The 17,821-nt window shown below is 44.0% G+C and overlaps 2 protein-coding genes across 3 annotated transcripts in view; one reads left to right on the top strand and one right to left on the bottom strand.

Moving 5' to 3' along the window:
- Positions 1 to 237: 237 nt before the first annotated feature.
- Positions 238 to 8,657, top strand: gins2 (GINS complex subunit 2). Its single transcript, XM_054771729.1, has 6 exons — positions 238 to 487; positions 601 to 715; positions 1,090 to 1,189; positions 1,275 to 1,401; positions 1,491 to 1,593; positions 8,076 to 8,657. Exons 1-6 carry the CDS (start codon positions 398 to 400, stop codon positions 8,132 to 8,134), a joined length of 594 nt encoding a protein of 197 aa, XP_054627704.1. The 5' UTR covers positions 238 to 397; the 3' UTR covers positions 8,135 to 8,657.
- Positions 1,793 to 17,821, bottom strand: part of gse1b (Gse1 coiled-coil protein b) — a 175,283-nt gene continuing 159,254 nt past the window's right edge. The window contains exons 5-17 of one of the 2 annotated variants that reach the window (XM_054771726.1): positions 16,445 to 16,611; positions 16,080 to 16,280; positions 14,495 to 14,662; positions 14,010 to 14,356; positions 13,598 to 13,928; positions 10,224 to 10,837; positions 9,123 to 9,235; positions 8,771 to 9,041; positions 8,097 to 8,210; positions 6,015 to 6,389; positions 5,290 to 5,622; positions 4,826 to 4,929; positions 1,793 to 3,491 (exon numbers count right to left, since the gene is read on the bottom strand). In XM_054771726.1, coding sequence (XP_054627701.1) covers positions 3,351 to 3,491; positions 4,826 to 4,929; positions 5,290 to 5,622; positions 6,015 to 6,389; positions 8,097 to 8,210; positions 8,771 to 9,041; positions 9,123 to 9,235; positions 10,224 to 10,837; positions 13,598 to 13,928; positions 14,010 to 14,356; positions 14,495 to 14,662; positions 16,080 to 16,280; positions 16,445 to 16,611 — 3,279 coding nt within the window. In that variant the 3' untranslated portion in view covers positions 1,793 to 3,350. The remainder of the gene's footprint in view (positions 3,492 to 4,825; positions 4,930 to 5,289; positions 5,623 to 6,014; positions 6,390 to 8,096; positions 8,211 to 8,770; positions 9,042 to 9,122; positions 9,236 to 10,223; positions 10,838 to 13,597; positions 13,929 to 14,009; positions 14,357 to 14,494; positions 14,663 to 16,079; positions 16,281 to 16,444; positions 16,612 to 17,821) is intronic. The other variant, XM_054771727.1, reaches the window with a different exon arrangement.

Genomic DNA, 17,821 nt, shown 5'->3' with positions numbered 1-17,821 from the left:
CATAAGTTGATGTTGCCCAATAAATAGAAAATATAGTTCTATAGCTATGTTCAGAAATGTAAATGTCCATATCTGGCTACATTTAGAATAAAAAAAAATAAAATAAATATTTAGAACCGTTTATGTGGAAGAAATACTGACATCTAGTGGTCTGTCCTCGTCATGTCTGCTAGAGAATAGTTGACGCACTTCCTTTTTCAGCCTTTAGTCCGCCCAATGCCCATTTAAGAACCTTATCTGACGTAATTACGTAAAACCAACGTTCGACCAATCACGCCTCTTTACTACTGGTAACGTTTTAGGTGTAGCTTGTGCCATAGCGCGGGAAAATCGACAGTAGCTGTTTTGAATGGCATTCTAAAGTTTTCGGAAACTTATTATCTCTCCTAAACAAGTTATGGACCCCTCGGAGGTCGAGTTCCTCGCCGAGAAGGAGATGGTGAAGATAATACCCAATTTCAATCTAGATAAGTTATATTTAATCGGGGTAAGTACGTCGATCATTCTCAAAGTAGCTAATATTAGCTTACCAGCTGTGTTGACTTACAACGATGTCGTCGAGGGTATTCTCAATAACAACCAGTGTGTTGACGTCTTCAGGGAGATTTGGGTCCTTTTAACCCTGGCCTGCCGATGGATGTGCCCGTGTGGTTGGCCCTCAACCTGAAACAGAGACAGAAATGTAGAGTGGTTCCACCTGACTGGATGGATGTTGGTAAGATGCCTCCAAACACTAACTTATTGAACGATTGTGCTTCCAATAGTTTAGATCAGGACTGTGGCACTAATTTGTTCTATCACATTTTCACAAAGTAAGGAACTTGTCCTTTCACTATTACTCGCATTTTCTATTTATGTATGTTGTAATGCCAATTTCTACCTCATGAAATGGCTAATATAGTCATAATTAAAGTAATAAATATAAAATATAAAACATAAGCAGTATGTTCATGCTAGTCAAATATCCGCTATTTGACAGGAGCCTTTTTTTTTTTGTGTGTGTTTTTTAAATGCGAGTCACAGATTGTTTGTTTATACTGTATGGTACGAGTGCTCTGGTTTTCCCAGTTGTGGCTTTGTGATGCACAGAGAAACTTGAGGAGGTGCGAGAGCTTGAGAGGAAAGAGGACACGTTCATGCCTGTCCCCAGTCCATACTACATGGAGCTGACCAAGCTACTGTTGAACCAGTCAGTCTCATCCTTGGCTGTCATTAAACATCCTGTTAAGACATCATATGTTCTTGTTTATTCATCACGATGTTTGTTTGTGCAGTGCGTCTGACAACATCCCCAAAGCTGATGAGATCCGCACACTGGTCAAAGACATCTGGGACACGCGCCTCGCTAAACTCCGCCTGTCTGCTGACAGCTTCATCCGTCAGCAGGAAGCTCATGCCGAGGTCGGACCATTGCATGCACTTAAAGCACCTAGTATCCAAACAAACACAAACACACAGTATCTAAGTGTGGGGTTGTCAATCTTCTACAGCTGAACAACTTGACTCTGATGGAGATCAACACCATCAGAGGGCTCCTCCTGGATTCGCTCAACTGCATGTACAAGCTACGCTCCAATCTGCAGCGGGGATCCAGTAAGGGACAGTTTTAGAATTATTGATACACATCCTGTTGATCTGGTCTGTAATGAGTTTAGGCCGGGACATCACATGAACAACACTCAAAGGACTGGTCTTTAAATATGCTCACATTTATAAAAGAATGCTGCATGTTAGTGTCAGAATAAAAAAAACAGCAAATATCAATTCTAAGAAGAGTCCAAGGTATAGGAAACATTTTTGAAATATTTTATTTTCTTTTTTTGTCTGAAATCACAGCCATATATTCATAAATACCTAATTACTACATTCAACAAAGAATATATTACATTACAATGGGTTCAAACAAACATGTCTGAAAACAGGATTCACAGCATCTAGACATCCTCCACTGGTGCTATTTTTGCGTGACAGAGGGGGTGGGGCTTATGCTGTACTGTCTCAAGCTCACCTGGTCTTCCAGCCAATAGCCTGCAGTGTTCTGGCAGAAGTGACAAGAATGTGAAACATTTTAGCTCCATGCAAGTTAATCAGTGACTGGAAATAATGGAGGCACTTATTTGTATACTGATGAGGGTGTTGTGCTTCAGCTTTAATGATAGTCTTTTTGCACATTTCCCAAATTAAACTATTGGAATCCTCAATCCTTGCAGGTCATTGATGGCTTCAGTGCTAAAGTCAGTGAGGAGGCTGTAAATTTTGTCATAAGTTGGCAAGTGTTTGTTTAATTTAAGGTCATTTAACATACCATGGCTGGCGTTTTTAGGCTTTCAGCTTATTTCTCTTGTGGCTGTTTTTTTTTGGCGAAATCATTTCAATTAGTTTGGCACAAGGCCCATCATGGTTGTAGATAAAAGGTTGGGATGCGGTAAAGGCCTGTCACTCGATGCTTGATGTGAGGAGGAGTCTTCAGGAACCAGCAATGTAAGCTGGTGGCTTTACTTCATGTCTCTAAAAGGAAAAAGTCAAGTAATAAAAACTGGTTTGTCAGCGGCAGGGACACATTTGGAGAGGAAAGCGCCGGGCATCACACTTTGCTGTGAATAAAAAGGTGACGAGATCCTGTTTTCTGTTGTCAGAATGAGCTGTTCTGGCCAGCAGCAGTACAAACACTAAAAGCAAGGCTTGCTTTTCCAAACCCCCGCAAAAAGCATTAACATATAAAAATGGCAGGCTTTTTTTTTTTTTTTTTAAAGAACAATGATTAAAATAATAAACATACAAAAATTCTTTTAAGTCTTCATATTATGTACAATATAAGGCTGAAACACCTTTTAAAATTCTTATTCTCAAATTTCCTATTCTGAAATAAAACATTTCCTTTAATTATTTCCAAAAACAAAATGTGCATTTCTGCCCGAATTCAAAGATGTCTTTGTTGTAACACAGTACCACCAGGTAGTTCTTCAGCTTTTTATTCTTAAGTGCACGTCCACTTCCAACGCTCTCACGGCTGCCAGGATGACTTCACTGCCCAGCCGGCCGCAACACGTTCTTATGGACTTTATTTGGAACGTGTCCTCTCCTAGGGAGGGGGGCCGCTCCCTCATTGGCAGGATTGTCTGTGACAGGGTGGTGGCGAGGGCGGCCTAGGCTGAAGAAAAAAAGTGTGAAAAGCAGGTGTGAGAGTGTGTGCTGCTCTCCTTAGTGGCTGCGTTGGCACACGTTGGCTTCCTTCACTTTTCATTCAGCCTGTTTCTCCACCATGGAGCCGAGGGGGCCAGGGATAGATCTACTGTCAGTCTGAGAGGAGAAGCAGCCGGGGACAGGGGGGCTTTCTTGGATGGGTGTTGTCACCTGGGAGGGTAGCCCTTGTAATGTCCACCTCTGGGCCAGTGTGTCTGTGGCAGAGTTAAACACTTCCTGAAGTGCTCCAGCTCTGCTTGCAGCTTCTCCCTTTCCACCGCCAGCTTCTGCCTCTGGGACATCAGCTCCTACAGCAGCAGGAAGCAGCCATCAAATACTGTACAGTGTTAACACTTTCAATGAAGGACTAAAAATAGCAGGGATTTTGAAAAGGACAAGTGGTTCTCGTTTTTATTTCATCAACGTAGCTCACATAATGGACAAGGTTGGAAACACTGGTCTTACAATGAAGTCACCCATATTGTTTTTTTCTAGGAAAACAATAATTTGGGGTTTAATGGTGTATACAACAAATGACAAACTAAAAGAAGATCTGACAGACATATATGTTCTAACATGTTAAACGCAATTTTCTATGTTTAAGGGATAGTTCGAATTTTTTGACATGAAGTTGTATGACAGTATAGTCCATCAACAGTGACTTACCCCGCACTTGGGCCCATGAGCCCAGTTCTGGTCGGATTTTGGTGATGAGAAACGTAGGTCTGGTTAGTTACCGGGGTTACCTAAGTAAAACTGAAACATTTGCATGACAAAAATGCCCGTGTGATGAAGATGCATCCGCCGCGACGTCGCAGCCATCTTGTTTACATGTGTTCCACAGCGGATGAAGATGCGAGGGTCGCAGACATTTTCATCACATACACGGCAATGGACAACCGATGATAGCGTGCATGAATACAACGTCAGATCAAGTAAAGCCGAGCGATTTGTGAGGTTTGATCTTTTCCAGGAGGCATTTTTGTCATGCAAATGTACTGTATTACTCTAACACATTTTGTTTTGAGAAGCCAAACACTTTACGTAAGCAACCCTAATAACTAATCGGAACAACGTTTCTCATCACCGAAATCCGACCAGAACTGGGCTCACGAGCCCAAGTGTGGGGAAAGTCACTGCTAATGTACTACACTGCTGATGGGGATGTCATGCAACTTCAAGTCAAAAACTCCGAACTATCCCTTTAAATTAAAAAAAATGCTACATCATTGGATGAAACTTGGTTTAACATTACAACTTCTGACAAACACAACATACCACACAAAAGATGATCTGACTTTCTTTGAAGTGCCATCGCACATAAACAATAACATTTTAATCATACAACACATGTATGGATTATTATCAAAATATATTGGGAGTACTCTTGGATAAAATACCTTGCTATTACAAAGAAACTAAAATTCATGTATTATAAAGTGTAGCCAGTAATTTAAACATAAACACACAAACAAACTGACCAAGTCATGCCCATGAAAACCTTGTTTGCAAAGGAATGAAGGACTTGCATTAGTCCGATACCCTTATCGGCAAGGTCCATAGCTTGCTGAGTGTGTGTGTGTGTGTGTGTGTGTGTGTGTGTGTGTGTGTGTGTGTGTGTGTGCGTGCGTGCGTGTCTTACCCCCATGGTATGAGACAGTTGTTCAGCAGTGAGACTGAGGTTGTAGTTTTGAGCTTCCAGTCGTCGACACTGGCTCTGCAACACTTGTCGCTCCAGACTTTGTTCTGTGGGGTGGGGTTGGGGGAGCATAAAAAGGACAATGAGTGAGTGAAATAAAAAGCAAAGCTTAAGGTTTAAGGGAAGTAGAATTTGAAAGTATTATATATTAGGATGAAGAAGGATATGTGTTATCCGATGTCGGAGTCAAATCCTGACTATTACAATAATAGCATTAAAAAGGATTGGGGCCAACCGGGATCTTTAGCTCCATCTTGTGGGCAAAACAGGCAACAACTTCATTCAATTCATATGCATTGAAATGAACACCAAAGGGCGTAAGTGTAAATCATGGACAGTCGGTCTAATAACATTTGTTGCTAGGAATTAAATATTACAGAGTAAATAAATGAGATAACTGTCTTTACCTTCAAAATATTCCTGATAAGCTTCAAATATGGATTCAATCCCTTGCCACTTGGAAGTTGGCGCCTCCTCTTCCTCCCCCTCCTCCTCTTGGTCCTCCTCCTCTGAGGCAGACAGGTCCTCCCTCGTCCCTGAGGTGTCGCGGTGCATCGGTGCGGAGAAGTGCTGCCCGTTGGGCTGAGGGTGAGCGTGCACGAGTGCATGAGCTGACGGATGCGTGCTTGTTAAGTGTGAATGAGAATGCGGCCTGCCGGGGGCGCTCTGGAGCTCGGGAATGTTGTAATGGACAGAGGACTCCTGCAGGGGAGACGACTCTGACATCCCTGTGGCCACACCTGACAACACATAATTTTAAAGTTTTTCAAGGAGTAGTGAAGGGCTTCATTGATGAATATTAAGCTCTCTGTGGCAATAATTGCCATTATTTTATCAGGCGATCTTTATAAAAGATGAAACAGAGGGAATATAATGATACTTGTCATAATGTCCCTCAGTTAAAGGTTGAAATGAAAGCGGTCGTCAGTAATGTGAGCTCTGAGATGTGGTGATGGGACTCTTTAAGTAATAATCAAATGTCTCCTCAGAGATAGTCATTAAATGAGCTCAGAAAAGTATTTCCTCACACTCAAAAGCCATATCACAGGAGATTCAGGAAAGATATCCATTCCAATTATTCCAAGGCTTCCTTTGTTGTGTCCTGCGGCCATTCTTGGCTGGTGCTGCTTACCTTTGTGTTTCTGCAGCGCCTTCTGAGTGGACTGCAACACAGATTCATGGAACTGCTGGGCAAATTCTTCCGGGGTGAAGCTGTCCCAGGGTTTAGTGCGACCATTCATGCTGTGGAGCCCCTCTTTAGCCTGTAGGGAGAGCGGGGGCCGCAAGCTGTTCAGCAGGCTTGAACTCCTCTTGGAGATCGGGCCTTCGGTGGACCCCCGGGCCTTGTCTGGATAGACAGCTGGAGAAGGAGGATCCTTTGGTCTTAGCGTGTCCCCGAGGGGTTTTGGATGGCTATTAGGGGACAATGGGCAATGTGACGAGGGGCTGTGCGGCTTGACACCATTGTGGTCATCTGATTCCGAGGCGGGTTGGGAACATGATGAATCTGCAATTACGTGAGCATATTTTAGGCCATGTAAACACAAGTACTTACACTGGAAACTCATGTTTCTGTCTTTGTTGTATGACCATTTTATTCATTTATCTTTTTGTTTTGTCTTGTTTGTTTTTTTATGACATAAGGTACACATGATTACATTATTAATGGAAAAAAACAATGGTTACATCTCCACACACAACCTGTTTAGTTAATTATATCCACAGTAAGAACTTCATAGGAGCAACTTCACTATCTTTTCCTCCATTACCCATAGTTGTTATTTGCCTTTTTGTGGAAATGATGGGATAAAATGCTTGTAGGTTACTGTGCCAGCTGTTGCACTAGTAGGCACATGACGACTGACACAGCCAGGGTAGGCTCCAGCTCAACCTTGACCCAAACGGAACATGCGGTATAGAAAATGAATGAGTAATATTAGTAGTAAGTAAAGAAGTAAGTAGTAGTCGTCAGTAAGTAAAACTTTGGAATGACATTGGACCTGTTATTGTGGGAAAATCTACATTTGAAAATAGAGTATCTGTGTTTATATTACAGTGGAACCTCAATTTTCGTATGCTCTGGTTTTTGCACAAATCGGTTTATACCAAAAATACTGCTACAAATAGGTCTAGGTTTTCATACACTGTCTCAGTTATCGTGCGACCAAGCGATGTGCCTGACAAACTAGTCCACGGAATGGAGTGCCCAAACAAACCATCCTCAAGTTGGTGATTCAGTCTCTGTGAAGAATGGATGGTGGTTCTTTCAGAGTTGGGACACTTTAGACAGAGTTTGGCCATGGAATCCTTTAATCATTTTAATTATGTGTTTGTGGGGTGTTTATTTGTTCATAGGATGCACACAGAATGATGAACAACTTCTATCTGTCTCATTCTTTCCTCTAATAAGCACAGTGTGCTGTACGCTAGTGGGGTGTTCAAGAACACTGTGTATTTCTGATTGTTCGATGAATATATGCTTCTTTAAAAAAATTAAATATGGTTGCAACTTGCAAAAGCCAGAACTTTGATAAAGAAGGTGGGAAACACTATTGCATTCAAGAAAAAACACATTGCAAAGTGTGACGTTAGCGTTTGTCATAGGATTATTAACAGGATTGTAATGTAAAGGTAGGAATCTTTAACACAATTTGCGGAGGGAACAGACATGTTACAAAATGTGAGCTGGGCCGGTGTGTGTAACGACGATTGTACCTGCTGCTGAAATTTACAATAAAGTTCAAGCAAGTGTACAGCTCTAGCCGTCCACTCCGTTAAGTTTATAACAGACGAGAATGAAACAGCGTCTGCATGGCTCTTCCTCTCCCTCCCCCGTTCTTTCCACTCTTCACTGTGTTCACCAACATCAGTCTTCAATAAAGATAAAAGTGATGTTAAATGTTCATTTCATCCACTTCAGTCATCATTTATACGTATTTTGCTTTGTTTTCTGCATGGAAAACTAGAATAATTCTCTATAAAATGTGTTTTGTGTTATATTTTTGTGTGTCTGAATCGTATTCATTGGATTTACATTATTTCTTATGGGAAAATCGATTCGGTTTTCGTCAGTTTCAGTTTTCGTCTGAACTTTTGGAAGAGATTAATGACGAAAACCGAGGTTCCACTGTATCTTGTTGGTGCTGTGGATGGAACTCATGTAGTGAATAAACTCGCTAATGTGACACTTCAGGGATGAGGAAGAGTGTCTCACCAGGGAGCTGTGCTGGAGGGCTCTTACACAGCGGATGAGGGGCATGTCTGATGGTATCCAAGGTAACACTCTTCTCTTTAATGGCTTGAAGCATCTCCGCTACCCTTTCATTATCTACAAGATGGAGGGAAGGAAAAAAAATCAAAATGATGATTGATTTTCGGCGTCTTTGTCTCTTGATGTGTGTGCGCTGTCTGACAGTATGTGCGCTGTGTTTCTCACAACATCACTGAATGTCTACCACTGACACTCGCCGTTTTCAAGATACACATATAGAGCCCCCATCTCAAATTGCATCATACATACAATTTAAATACGTACGTTAATGACACAGGAAATTGAGGGTGAGATGGTGGCGGCTGGAGTCAACATGTTAATGAGAGGCGGGTGCATGTGAAGCAGAACGCTCTCGGCTGAAGGGAAGCGTCTGTGAGCTGTGGAGCCCACTGAGAATGACTACAATGCTCGGAGAGCTAATGAGTATGAGATGGTTTTGCTTTGCTCTGCTAGAATGAGATGCAGCACTAATACGAGTCACTGGTGAAGATGTCAGCACGCCACATAAAAGGGTACCGGGCCGATGCTGTAAATTTTAATCTGTTCAGTACAGTGACATGCGAAAATTAAGAGCTGGGATGAGACACTCATAGCCGCCTTGTTACAACATCTCTTGCCTCTTCTCTGCTGAAGGGTGACATGGGAAAGTCTGAACATGGTAAGGAAGCGCTTCTTTTCCTCCAGCTCTGGTGCTCGGTCCATCTCCTCGGGAGTGAAGCGTGTGCTGAGTTGCTGGGGAGGAGGAGGAGGAGTGCGTTTCGACTGTGAGGCAGCTGGTGAGGGGCTACGCTCCCTGAGCATCCGCCGCCGCTTTCTTCTCTTCTGCTGCACCAGTTCATCCCGCCGGCCCACAGTCGTCAGGCTGAACATTTTCAAGAAGTCCAATTTCTGCTCAAAAAATTAAAGAAAATTAATCTGACTGCCAATCCGTAGGTACTTGTTTGTGTACAGGAAGCATGTGCGTTGTACCTCTGTGGAGTCATCAAGTTTCAGTGGGGGCTGCTCTGCTACCCTTCTTAGATGTGCCCTCACCTCCTCCTCATCACTTTCATCATATGAGTCATCCAGCTCATAGTAGTAACCTATGGAACACACACAGGCCATCACTTGACACCAAACTAACATCAACAACTTGCATAGGCCCATTTCCACCAAGCAGCTTGGTTCACTTTGGTACAGTATGGATTTTCTCTCTTTCATTGTAAAAAAGAGGAAATGCAACCACAATTATGGCTTTCCATTCAAAATTTGCACCATGAGGTGGTGAACTGAACCGTCATGCTTGGTGGAGATCACAAGTGCTGCTTTTCCACTGCAGTGGGTTTTTCACTTCAAACTAGTGTAACAGAGCAGAAACCTGGTTCGCATTGCCAGCAGTAAGTAAAGCTTGTTCCCTGTGAATGTCAGCCTGTGCCAAGGCAGCCCATTGTCATCGATTCTGTTCATAATTTTCATGGACAGAATTTCTAGGCGAAAGCGTCCATCGGGTCCAGTTTGGGGGCCTTAGGATCTCGTCTCTGCTATTCGCAGATGATGTGATCCTGATGGCCTCATCAGGCTGTGGCCTTCAGTGTTTACTGAAGCTGAGTGTGACGCTTCTGGGTTGAGACTTGGCACCTCCAAATCCGAGGCCATGGTTCTCAGTCGGAAAAGGGTGGATTGCACCCTCTGGGTTGGGAGTGAGGTATTGCCCCAGGTGGAGGAGTTCAAGTATCTCAGGGTCTTGTTCGCGAGTGAGGGAAAGTTGGAGCGTGAGGTCGACAGGCGCAGCATCTGCAGTAAGGCGGTTGCTGTACCGGACCATCGTGGTGAAGAGACAGCTGTGCTGGAAGGCAAAGCTTTCAATTTACCGGTCGATCTATGTTCCCACCCTCTCTTCATATCGAGAAGAGCCAGTCAGACAGTAACAGTAAACAGTAACAACGATGAACTCAACCAATCAGCGGCTGAACTAGTACCTTGTAGTGCTCGCTGTTGCCAATGGAAAAGTGCCAACAGCAAAGCTGAGTAGGTATCGTGCAGTAGAAAAGTGCCATTTTAGGTGTTATGCAACTCTGGCTGTGTGAGTACCTTTCTCCTTGGCTTCCCTCTTCCTCTTCTCCTCCAAGTCCAGTTTGCTGACGGGCCTTCTGTGTTGCTGAAGAATCTCATCATAGATCAGCATTGTGTCTGGCACCACCTGTCCCAGGGCTGACCCAGGGACCATCCCGACCACTTGTGCATGTCGACTGTGCCCATGGAGACTCTTCAGCCCAGCATTGCTTTTGACGGCTCCCTCCAGCTCGTACTGGCTGGTGAGGGACATGGACCCCCTCTGCTGGCTGAAGAAAGAGTGAGTGGATTTCTCTAGATCGGCAAGAAATGTGCTGGGCTCTGGCAGACCCGGAGGCCCTCTCGGTTGGGGATACTTTTCCATCCCTCCGCTGTCTCTCCTCCTGGCTACATCGTCATATTTGGAGGGGCCGAGGGGCAGTCGGCTGAGCTCAAAGTGTCCCATCCCTGAGGGATCGTGGTTGCGTCTGGACTCTGAGGGTGTTTCTATTAGAGATGCCGGGTTCCACAAGGTTGTGGGAGGTGGAGGGTGGTGTTCACGTGGTTGCTGGGAGGGTTTGGGGGAGATGAGGGGCGGAGGGGCACCTAAGTGGGAGTGGAGTTCTCGGTTTCCTGGTTCATGGTTATTTGGTCTGTGAACACATAATCCAACATGCTTATCAGTTTGGCATTCACTGAATTGAGAAATACTTGTGTTTCTCAAGTGTGGGTACAATACAAACATACAACACTCCTTATATACCTTCTAGTCTGTGTGTGCGTGTGTGTGTGTGTGCGCGCGCATGTGTGCATGTGTGTTAAAGGCAGACAAAGTAAGAGGATGTGGCCACAGCACACAATGTCCTCCAGATATCAATGGTAATTTTTTATCTGTTAGGCTCTGTAGTTCTTCCAATCACAAAGATACACAGACACAGTCTTCCACAGACACGCATTATTCTATAAAAAAGTCAAGGAGATATATTCTCCTAAAAAGCAGGCAGACACAAAAGAAATGGACTGACATAAGGATGCCATTTTTAGCAGGAAATAATTTGATAGAAATGGTATGCACTGCAGCCTCATACATACTTCATTTTTTGGGGTTGAAACAGATATTTACGTAAAAGAAAATGTGCATAATTTTGGTAGAAGTACTAGGTATAATCTCCCTGCTTTATTTAGTGCATATTTATTGCTTCATTTACCTGTATGTACATGCAAACAACATAAACTAATGTCAACAATGTCGTGTGCAATGCAACTTAGCAATTTTGTATATGATATATTAAAGTTACGTTTTTGATGGCTGAACAATACACATACTTAAGTGGAATACAAATCTGCATCAGTGAGAAAGAGAGAAAGGCAGACAGACACAGACTAGGTAATAAAACCTGGCAGGAGAACATGCTGCAAGAACAACATCACATTATCCAAGCCTCCCATTTCTGTTTATATTCCGGTATATGAGACTAAATGTGCATTATCTGCAATCTGCAGCCTATAATGAGATTTGGTGATTGTACCGTTGTTTTACTGATAGTGGACCTGTGTGCATCTCTCCTGTCCTACTAGTTCAGCATGAAGCAAACGCTCACATCTTAGTCACACACAGCATCACTAATACAGACACAGGGACAAAGGAGAGGAAGTAGGAGGCTTATGCGGTGCAAGGTTGAGAGGATTAGTCAAGAATTTGCCTTTGTGTAGCTTAGCTGTCCCACCCGCTGCCTGTCTGAAAACCTCCTAGCCAGAACTCATGAAACAGCAGTCATTGGGACCCCACTTTGCACTCTGCATCATCGCATAAACATCGCTGTCAGTCTTGTCTCCATGTCAGACCGTCAGACACAGAAGCTGGCATGGGCAGGAATAGAAGTGGCATGATGCTTCTGTCAGGGTTGATCTTTTTTGCAGTCCTGTCTGAAAACAAACCTTTAATGTTTGTCAGCTTTGGACGCTTCTCAACACTGTTGCCATTGTCCCATCTGACTAGTGTGAGCTTGGGATATTCCCTTTTGACTTTGAAATGGTACTGCACCAAACATACTGTGCTAACATTCTTGCAGTTTGCCAGACAGCAAACAGTTACCTCTGCTCATTGCTGCCACATAGTAGTGTTTCCCATCGATTCATTTATTTGTCGTGGCCCACGAGAACTCAATTTGGACTGACACATATACATTAAATTTTACTTTTTTAAAAATTATTATTATTTTTTTTTTTTATTGGTGCTACCCGCTTGCCCTAACTCAAACATATAATGGGACTGTCTGTAGCTTGTAGATACAACTCTGTACAGCAGATGGCATCGTAATTTCGCTTCCTAAACCTTAGGCCAGGGGTGTCAAACAATCCTACCAAGGGGGCAAAATTCAAAGCTTAAGGTCACGGGCATAACTAAATTTAATAGTCCAATATCTACTTTCCTATAGTGTCTGACGCCAAGAATGTATCCTAACTGCTGATTGGATGAGGCAGGAAAAGGGAATGGGAGACGGCTGAGGATATATAACTGCGGTTGTTTGTTTGAATAAAGAGATTGTTGATCGACCACCTTCTTGTGATCCTCTTAACGTCCCGGCAAAAGCTACGGTATTTTATATCAACACAAAAACATCACAATCCGTGAGATGTGTGACCCGGAAGAGTTTGCAACTGTGGAATGGGTGGATTGTACGCTTCCCAGCATGCTTTGCTGTAGGTAAAATGATCTCTTTTAACTGTTGTGCCTCTTTAAGGTTTTATTTTGTTCAGGCAGGATGTGATAGTTAAAGTGGTGTTGTGTTTAGTCATGTACAGTTAAATTACTGTTACTTTTGGTCTGAATTAGTAAGAATGGTTGTGCAATTCATGCTCGATATTACACTGTCAATCTTGTAACGCCAGAGGAGTAGTTGATACTAGAAGAATTTCTTGATTATGCAGATTGTTGCAAGTACATTGTTGAGGTCGGCGATGTGGTGCTAGTTTCCAAACAGTTCAAATGTTGCCCAGATTGAAGTTACAGGTGTCCGCCATCTCCTGGTGTAAAGTAGTAACTATTTGAGGCACTATATTTGCAGCTATAGCTTGTTAAATTCAGCAATGTTGCTTGTCGCAATTTTGCGACTTTGGCACTTACAGGGTTAACACACCTCATACACGCCTGGTCTCCCATAGGAGTAGCAGGAGGGGATTCAGTGTTGCCAATTTAATGATCTCGGAACTCAAAAAAGCGGCTTGCGACAAATCTAAATAATTTGTGCATTTCAGATAGATTGCAGTCCTGTGGAAAAAACTGTAGTAAAATGTTTCTGAAGTTAATCACTGGATTCTGAAAATTGTCATATAAAAGTTAGCATTAAAATTGCTAAGACATGAGTTCATCTAAAAAAAGTTTAAATGTAGCTATACAAGTGGATCATCACCTGTGCAGGTCTGACCTGTGTTCTGGTACTTCAGCAGTCCGTCCCAAGTCCAGGTGCTGTTCCAGAACCTGCTGGCGGAATTCAGACACCTGGTACTGACGATCTGCTTTCTCTTGCCGCAGCTTGCGTTGCCTTGCCAACCACCTCTCCTCCTCATTGTTCCTCGGAGAGATTATAGAGGTCGGGAGACCGGTCCCCACAGCACTAGGCCCCATGTAGAGGCTGTGCCCTGAGATCAGACTGGAAACTGTATGATGTGATTGTACCATTGCAGGGTGGAGTCCTGGTGCGACTGGTTTGGGAGCTGGAAGGGGGGGCTCTTTGGTTTTATCTGTGAACGGGCAGAAAGATCATCGTGGATAGGTGTTTTCAATGACAATGACGGGTCCACAGAGGTAGAACTGACACATACCAGCCCGATTAGGGGTGAGTCTCTCTGGCTTGGCTCGGTCCTCTTGCCCCCTCATGGCATGGAGCTCAGCCAGGTAGTGGCTCTCCATAACCTTGGACGCTTGCAGCTCTTTCTCTCTCAGCACTCTCTCCTTTTGCCTCTCCAGTTCTTTTTCTCTTTCCCTCTCCTTCTCCCTTTCTCTTTCTCGCTCCCTCTCTCTTTCCCGCTCCCGTTCTCGCTCTCTCTCAAGCTCCCGCTCCCTCTCTCGCTCCCGCTCTTTCTCTCTTTCCGCCTCACGCTCTCGCTCCTTTTCACGCTCACGTTCCCGCTCCCTCTCTCGCTGCCTCAGTTCATCCTCCAGCTGAAGCCTGAACAGAGAATTAGACAGGGGCATAGATGTGAAGAAATTTAATGGCTTAGAAATGAAAAAAGACAGCCTAGAATACAGTCACATTTAATACACATGCTCGTTATGTATTTGTATATCAACATTGGAAGGATTTTACCTCTCAGACTGCAGTGCTGAAAGTGAAGGGTGTGTGAAGTCTCCAGGATAGCGGACACCTGACAGATGCATATGGACTGCAGATGGATGGATGGGGGGTAAAGCTCCCCCTGCTGGAAGTGGATAGAAAGGTGACCTCAAAGCAGAGAGGCAGAATGGGTCATCCATCCTGGGAGATAAGGATTGCAATGGAAAAAAAATAGTGTCAGCCTTGGAACAGCACAGCGCTGACTTGCATTAACCTTTGTGCCTCTGTCTCCTTAAAGAAGAAACATCACAGTGTCTTCCATATTTCAAGAAAGCAGTGGTGTCTGTCAGCCAGCCTCAATCACCACACAGCAGCTGCCAGAGACTGTGTTGTGTATTACAACTGTGTGTTGCTCGTGTATGTTGGTGACATTCACAGCTCATCCCCTCATTAAACCCATTACAGTGCAGTGTATGATGGCTGCTGCACTTCTCTGATGTTGTGAGGCTGACAGACAGTAGGGGGGGAAGGGAGGACGCAGTCTATATGAAGGCCTGAAGCAAGCAAGGCCCTTCAACAGACTCACATACACACTTCAAGCGCACAGTCATACATAATGCAGCGTCAAAATGATCCCGTTTAGGAAAAGAAATTTTGCTGCTGGTACTTCTGAGTGACCACTACTCCTCTTGGAAAGACCTCCACTCCACTAAAACTTCAGACTGATGCAGTGTGGTTCAGAACTGTACTGTGGTTACCTTATTTAACAACATGAGAGAGGCAAAATATTAGATTTACCTCGAAGTACAATGCAGTACAGTTTGACACCACTCTAAATTGTAGGATTTATTCATTTATACCTGGTTTGTGTGGCGTCTTTGTATATTGTGCAGGGGGGCAACCTTTACCTTCCAATCCAAAATGATGTTGCTGCATCATCAATACCGTCGTCCCTGGTTTATCATGGTTAACTGGTTCCAGCCCTGACCGCGATAGTAGCATTCAATATGAATAAATTTAATATTTTTGTAGTTACAGCATAGAAAACCTGTTTATGCACTTCTAAAAATGTTTTTTTTAACATTATTAAAGCCCCTTAGGCATGAAATTACAAGCAGTACTATTAGCCTTGGGGAAGTTACTTCTTGTTGTAGTATCTAAAATGTGATGTGGGCCGATTTCATGGCATTAAAAAAAAAAAAAAAAAAGACTGACATCAGCCTATCGTCCATTTGTCATTTGATTGATATTGACAGCGAGTCTAACATTAATCTGCCATACACAGACGTACACTCCGCCAATACTGCTAGCTTTGTTTACATAACATTGCACTCTGCTTTTGCACAGGCTACGGGATCCCTGCAGGGACATAAGAGACAGCCGTCACTCACAGACTATAGCAAGCTACTGAGCTAACTAGTTAGCCTTCAATTTGTTTTTGTCGGACTGCAAGGATCCATGGCTGCATGGATGCATATATTTAAAGTAATAATAGGCCGTTGTCAACCACGAAAAACAGCTATCATTTCTTGATGAATACATTTTTGAAAAACCACCATAGAGCGAGGGAGCTGGGGTGTAGCCAGGGATGACTGTATACATCTATGGTAGGGCTCACCTGTATGGGGTGAAGGATGGGTGTGGTAGATAGCTGGGGTGGTAATATGCAGCTGCAGCAGCTGCAGTGGCGGGATCCAGGCCCAAGGGCAAAGAGGGCATACGGAGGGCATCCTCAGTTGTGGCATAGGGCCTAAAACCACGGAGGTACTCTTCTGGTACAGGACCAGGCGGCACTGCATTAGGTAACTGTCTGGGCAAGCTGTCACCATAATAAAAAGGGAGTTGTTGTGATGATAGTCGTTATACAAATACAAACAAGATATTGTAAAAATATTCAATGATACATAATGTAAAATTCCTTAAATGATACACTTATCTAACCATGCAAAAACACAACAGGAGGCAAAGCAGTGTGACACTCACTTGAGAGCTTGGAAACGTGAATCCTGCATTACAGCACTGGGGGTTAGACCAAAGGCATAGGGGTTTCCCAGGAGATGGGCAGGGACTGAGGGGCCACCTTTTTCCTGGGGGAGGGTCCCCTCTGCACCCAGGCGTTCCCTGCTGGCCCCACGAGGCCCTGAATCAGCCTGGGGGACAAAAACAGCGAGAGAGTCTTAGTCATTGTTCGGGCAGACATGTGACCGACACGCTTGTCAGTGTTCATGAAGCACATCCCGCGAGGAGGGTTGGGGGGAGTTCTGTATATGATGTAGCAGCGTTTCTCACAATCTCTCCCTTCATCTCAGGCACTTCTATCCACACTCTCACATGCAGCAGCTCCTACAAAATATAAAACCCATCACCGTTTCTCAGAGGAGACGTGCTGCTGAATGAAAGGGTAGAATGCAATACCTCTCAGCAACAGATGCCATTCTTATGATCAATAAGGAAGTGGTAATGTACATCACCAACACAAGAACAGGAACAATAACTTCTGTCTTGCATGTTTGTGTGTGTGTGTGTGTGTGCGCGCGCATGTGTGCGTGCAAAACTTTCACACTGGAACATCCAGAGGAAGGCAACATACAAAGAGAAACATCCCTCCCTGCCTGCGTTTCTCGTCAATCCTACATCTCTGTCACCTCCCTCCCTCTCTTTGGCAGCATGCTTGGACTCACTTATCCAATCCCACAACACAAACACACACTGGCAGGCAGGCACACACACACGCACACACACACACGCACACACACCCACACACACACACACACACAAACACACACACCATTTCAGAGCTACAAAGACATCCTGCTGTGGGAGTGTGTTTTCTGAAAGCTTTGGTTTCTCTCTGCCAACAAATGCAATTGCAGAACAGAGAATCTTGCAACCTTTGTAAGTTGTACTAGGGAACTGTTTATGGGGGGCTAGTAAGTCGAGAAGGAACAGCTATCTGCCACAAAATGAGACTTGAAGCAAGGGTAGAGCAAGAATGAGAAGGCGGGAGAAAAATGGTAATGAGGGCAAGAGGAGGAGGCAGTTCTAGTCCCCACTAAATTAACCTCTGGTCTGGGCAGGATTAGAGGGAAACCTTGCAGGCGCTCTGGCCTCACTGCCACTGATAAAACAAATCCCATTTAGTGAGACATTACCCTCCGCATCCTGTTTTTGCAACCACTGACCAAAACTGAAGCCGAAGAAGAATCCCCACATCTTTGTTTCGTAGATCCGTTTCCACTGTTTGCTTATTTTACTGCCCTCTGATTTTCTTTGACGACTTAATGGTTTCCTAGAAGTCTGTTAGCATCACAAGGAAGCAGTCAGTCTGCATGTAAAAGAAGATGTAGACTGCATGCATGA

Source organism: Dunckerocampus dactyliophorus, chromosome 3 (assembly GCF_027744805.1).
Source record: "Dunckerocampus dactyliophorus isolate RoL2022-P2 chromosome 3, RoL_Ddac_1.1, whole genome shotgun sequence".
Lineage (NCBI taxonomy): Eukaryota > Metazoa > Chordata > Actinopteri > Syngnathiformes > Syngnathidae > Dunckerocampus > Dunckerocampus dactyliophorus.
This window is presented reverse-complemented; position numbering and strand designations above follow the sequence as displayed.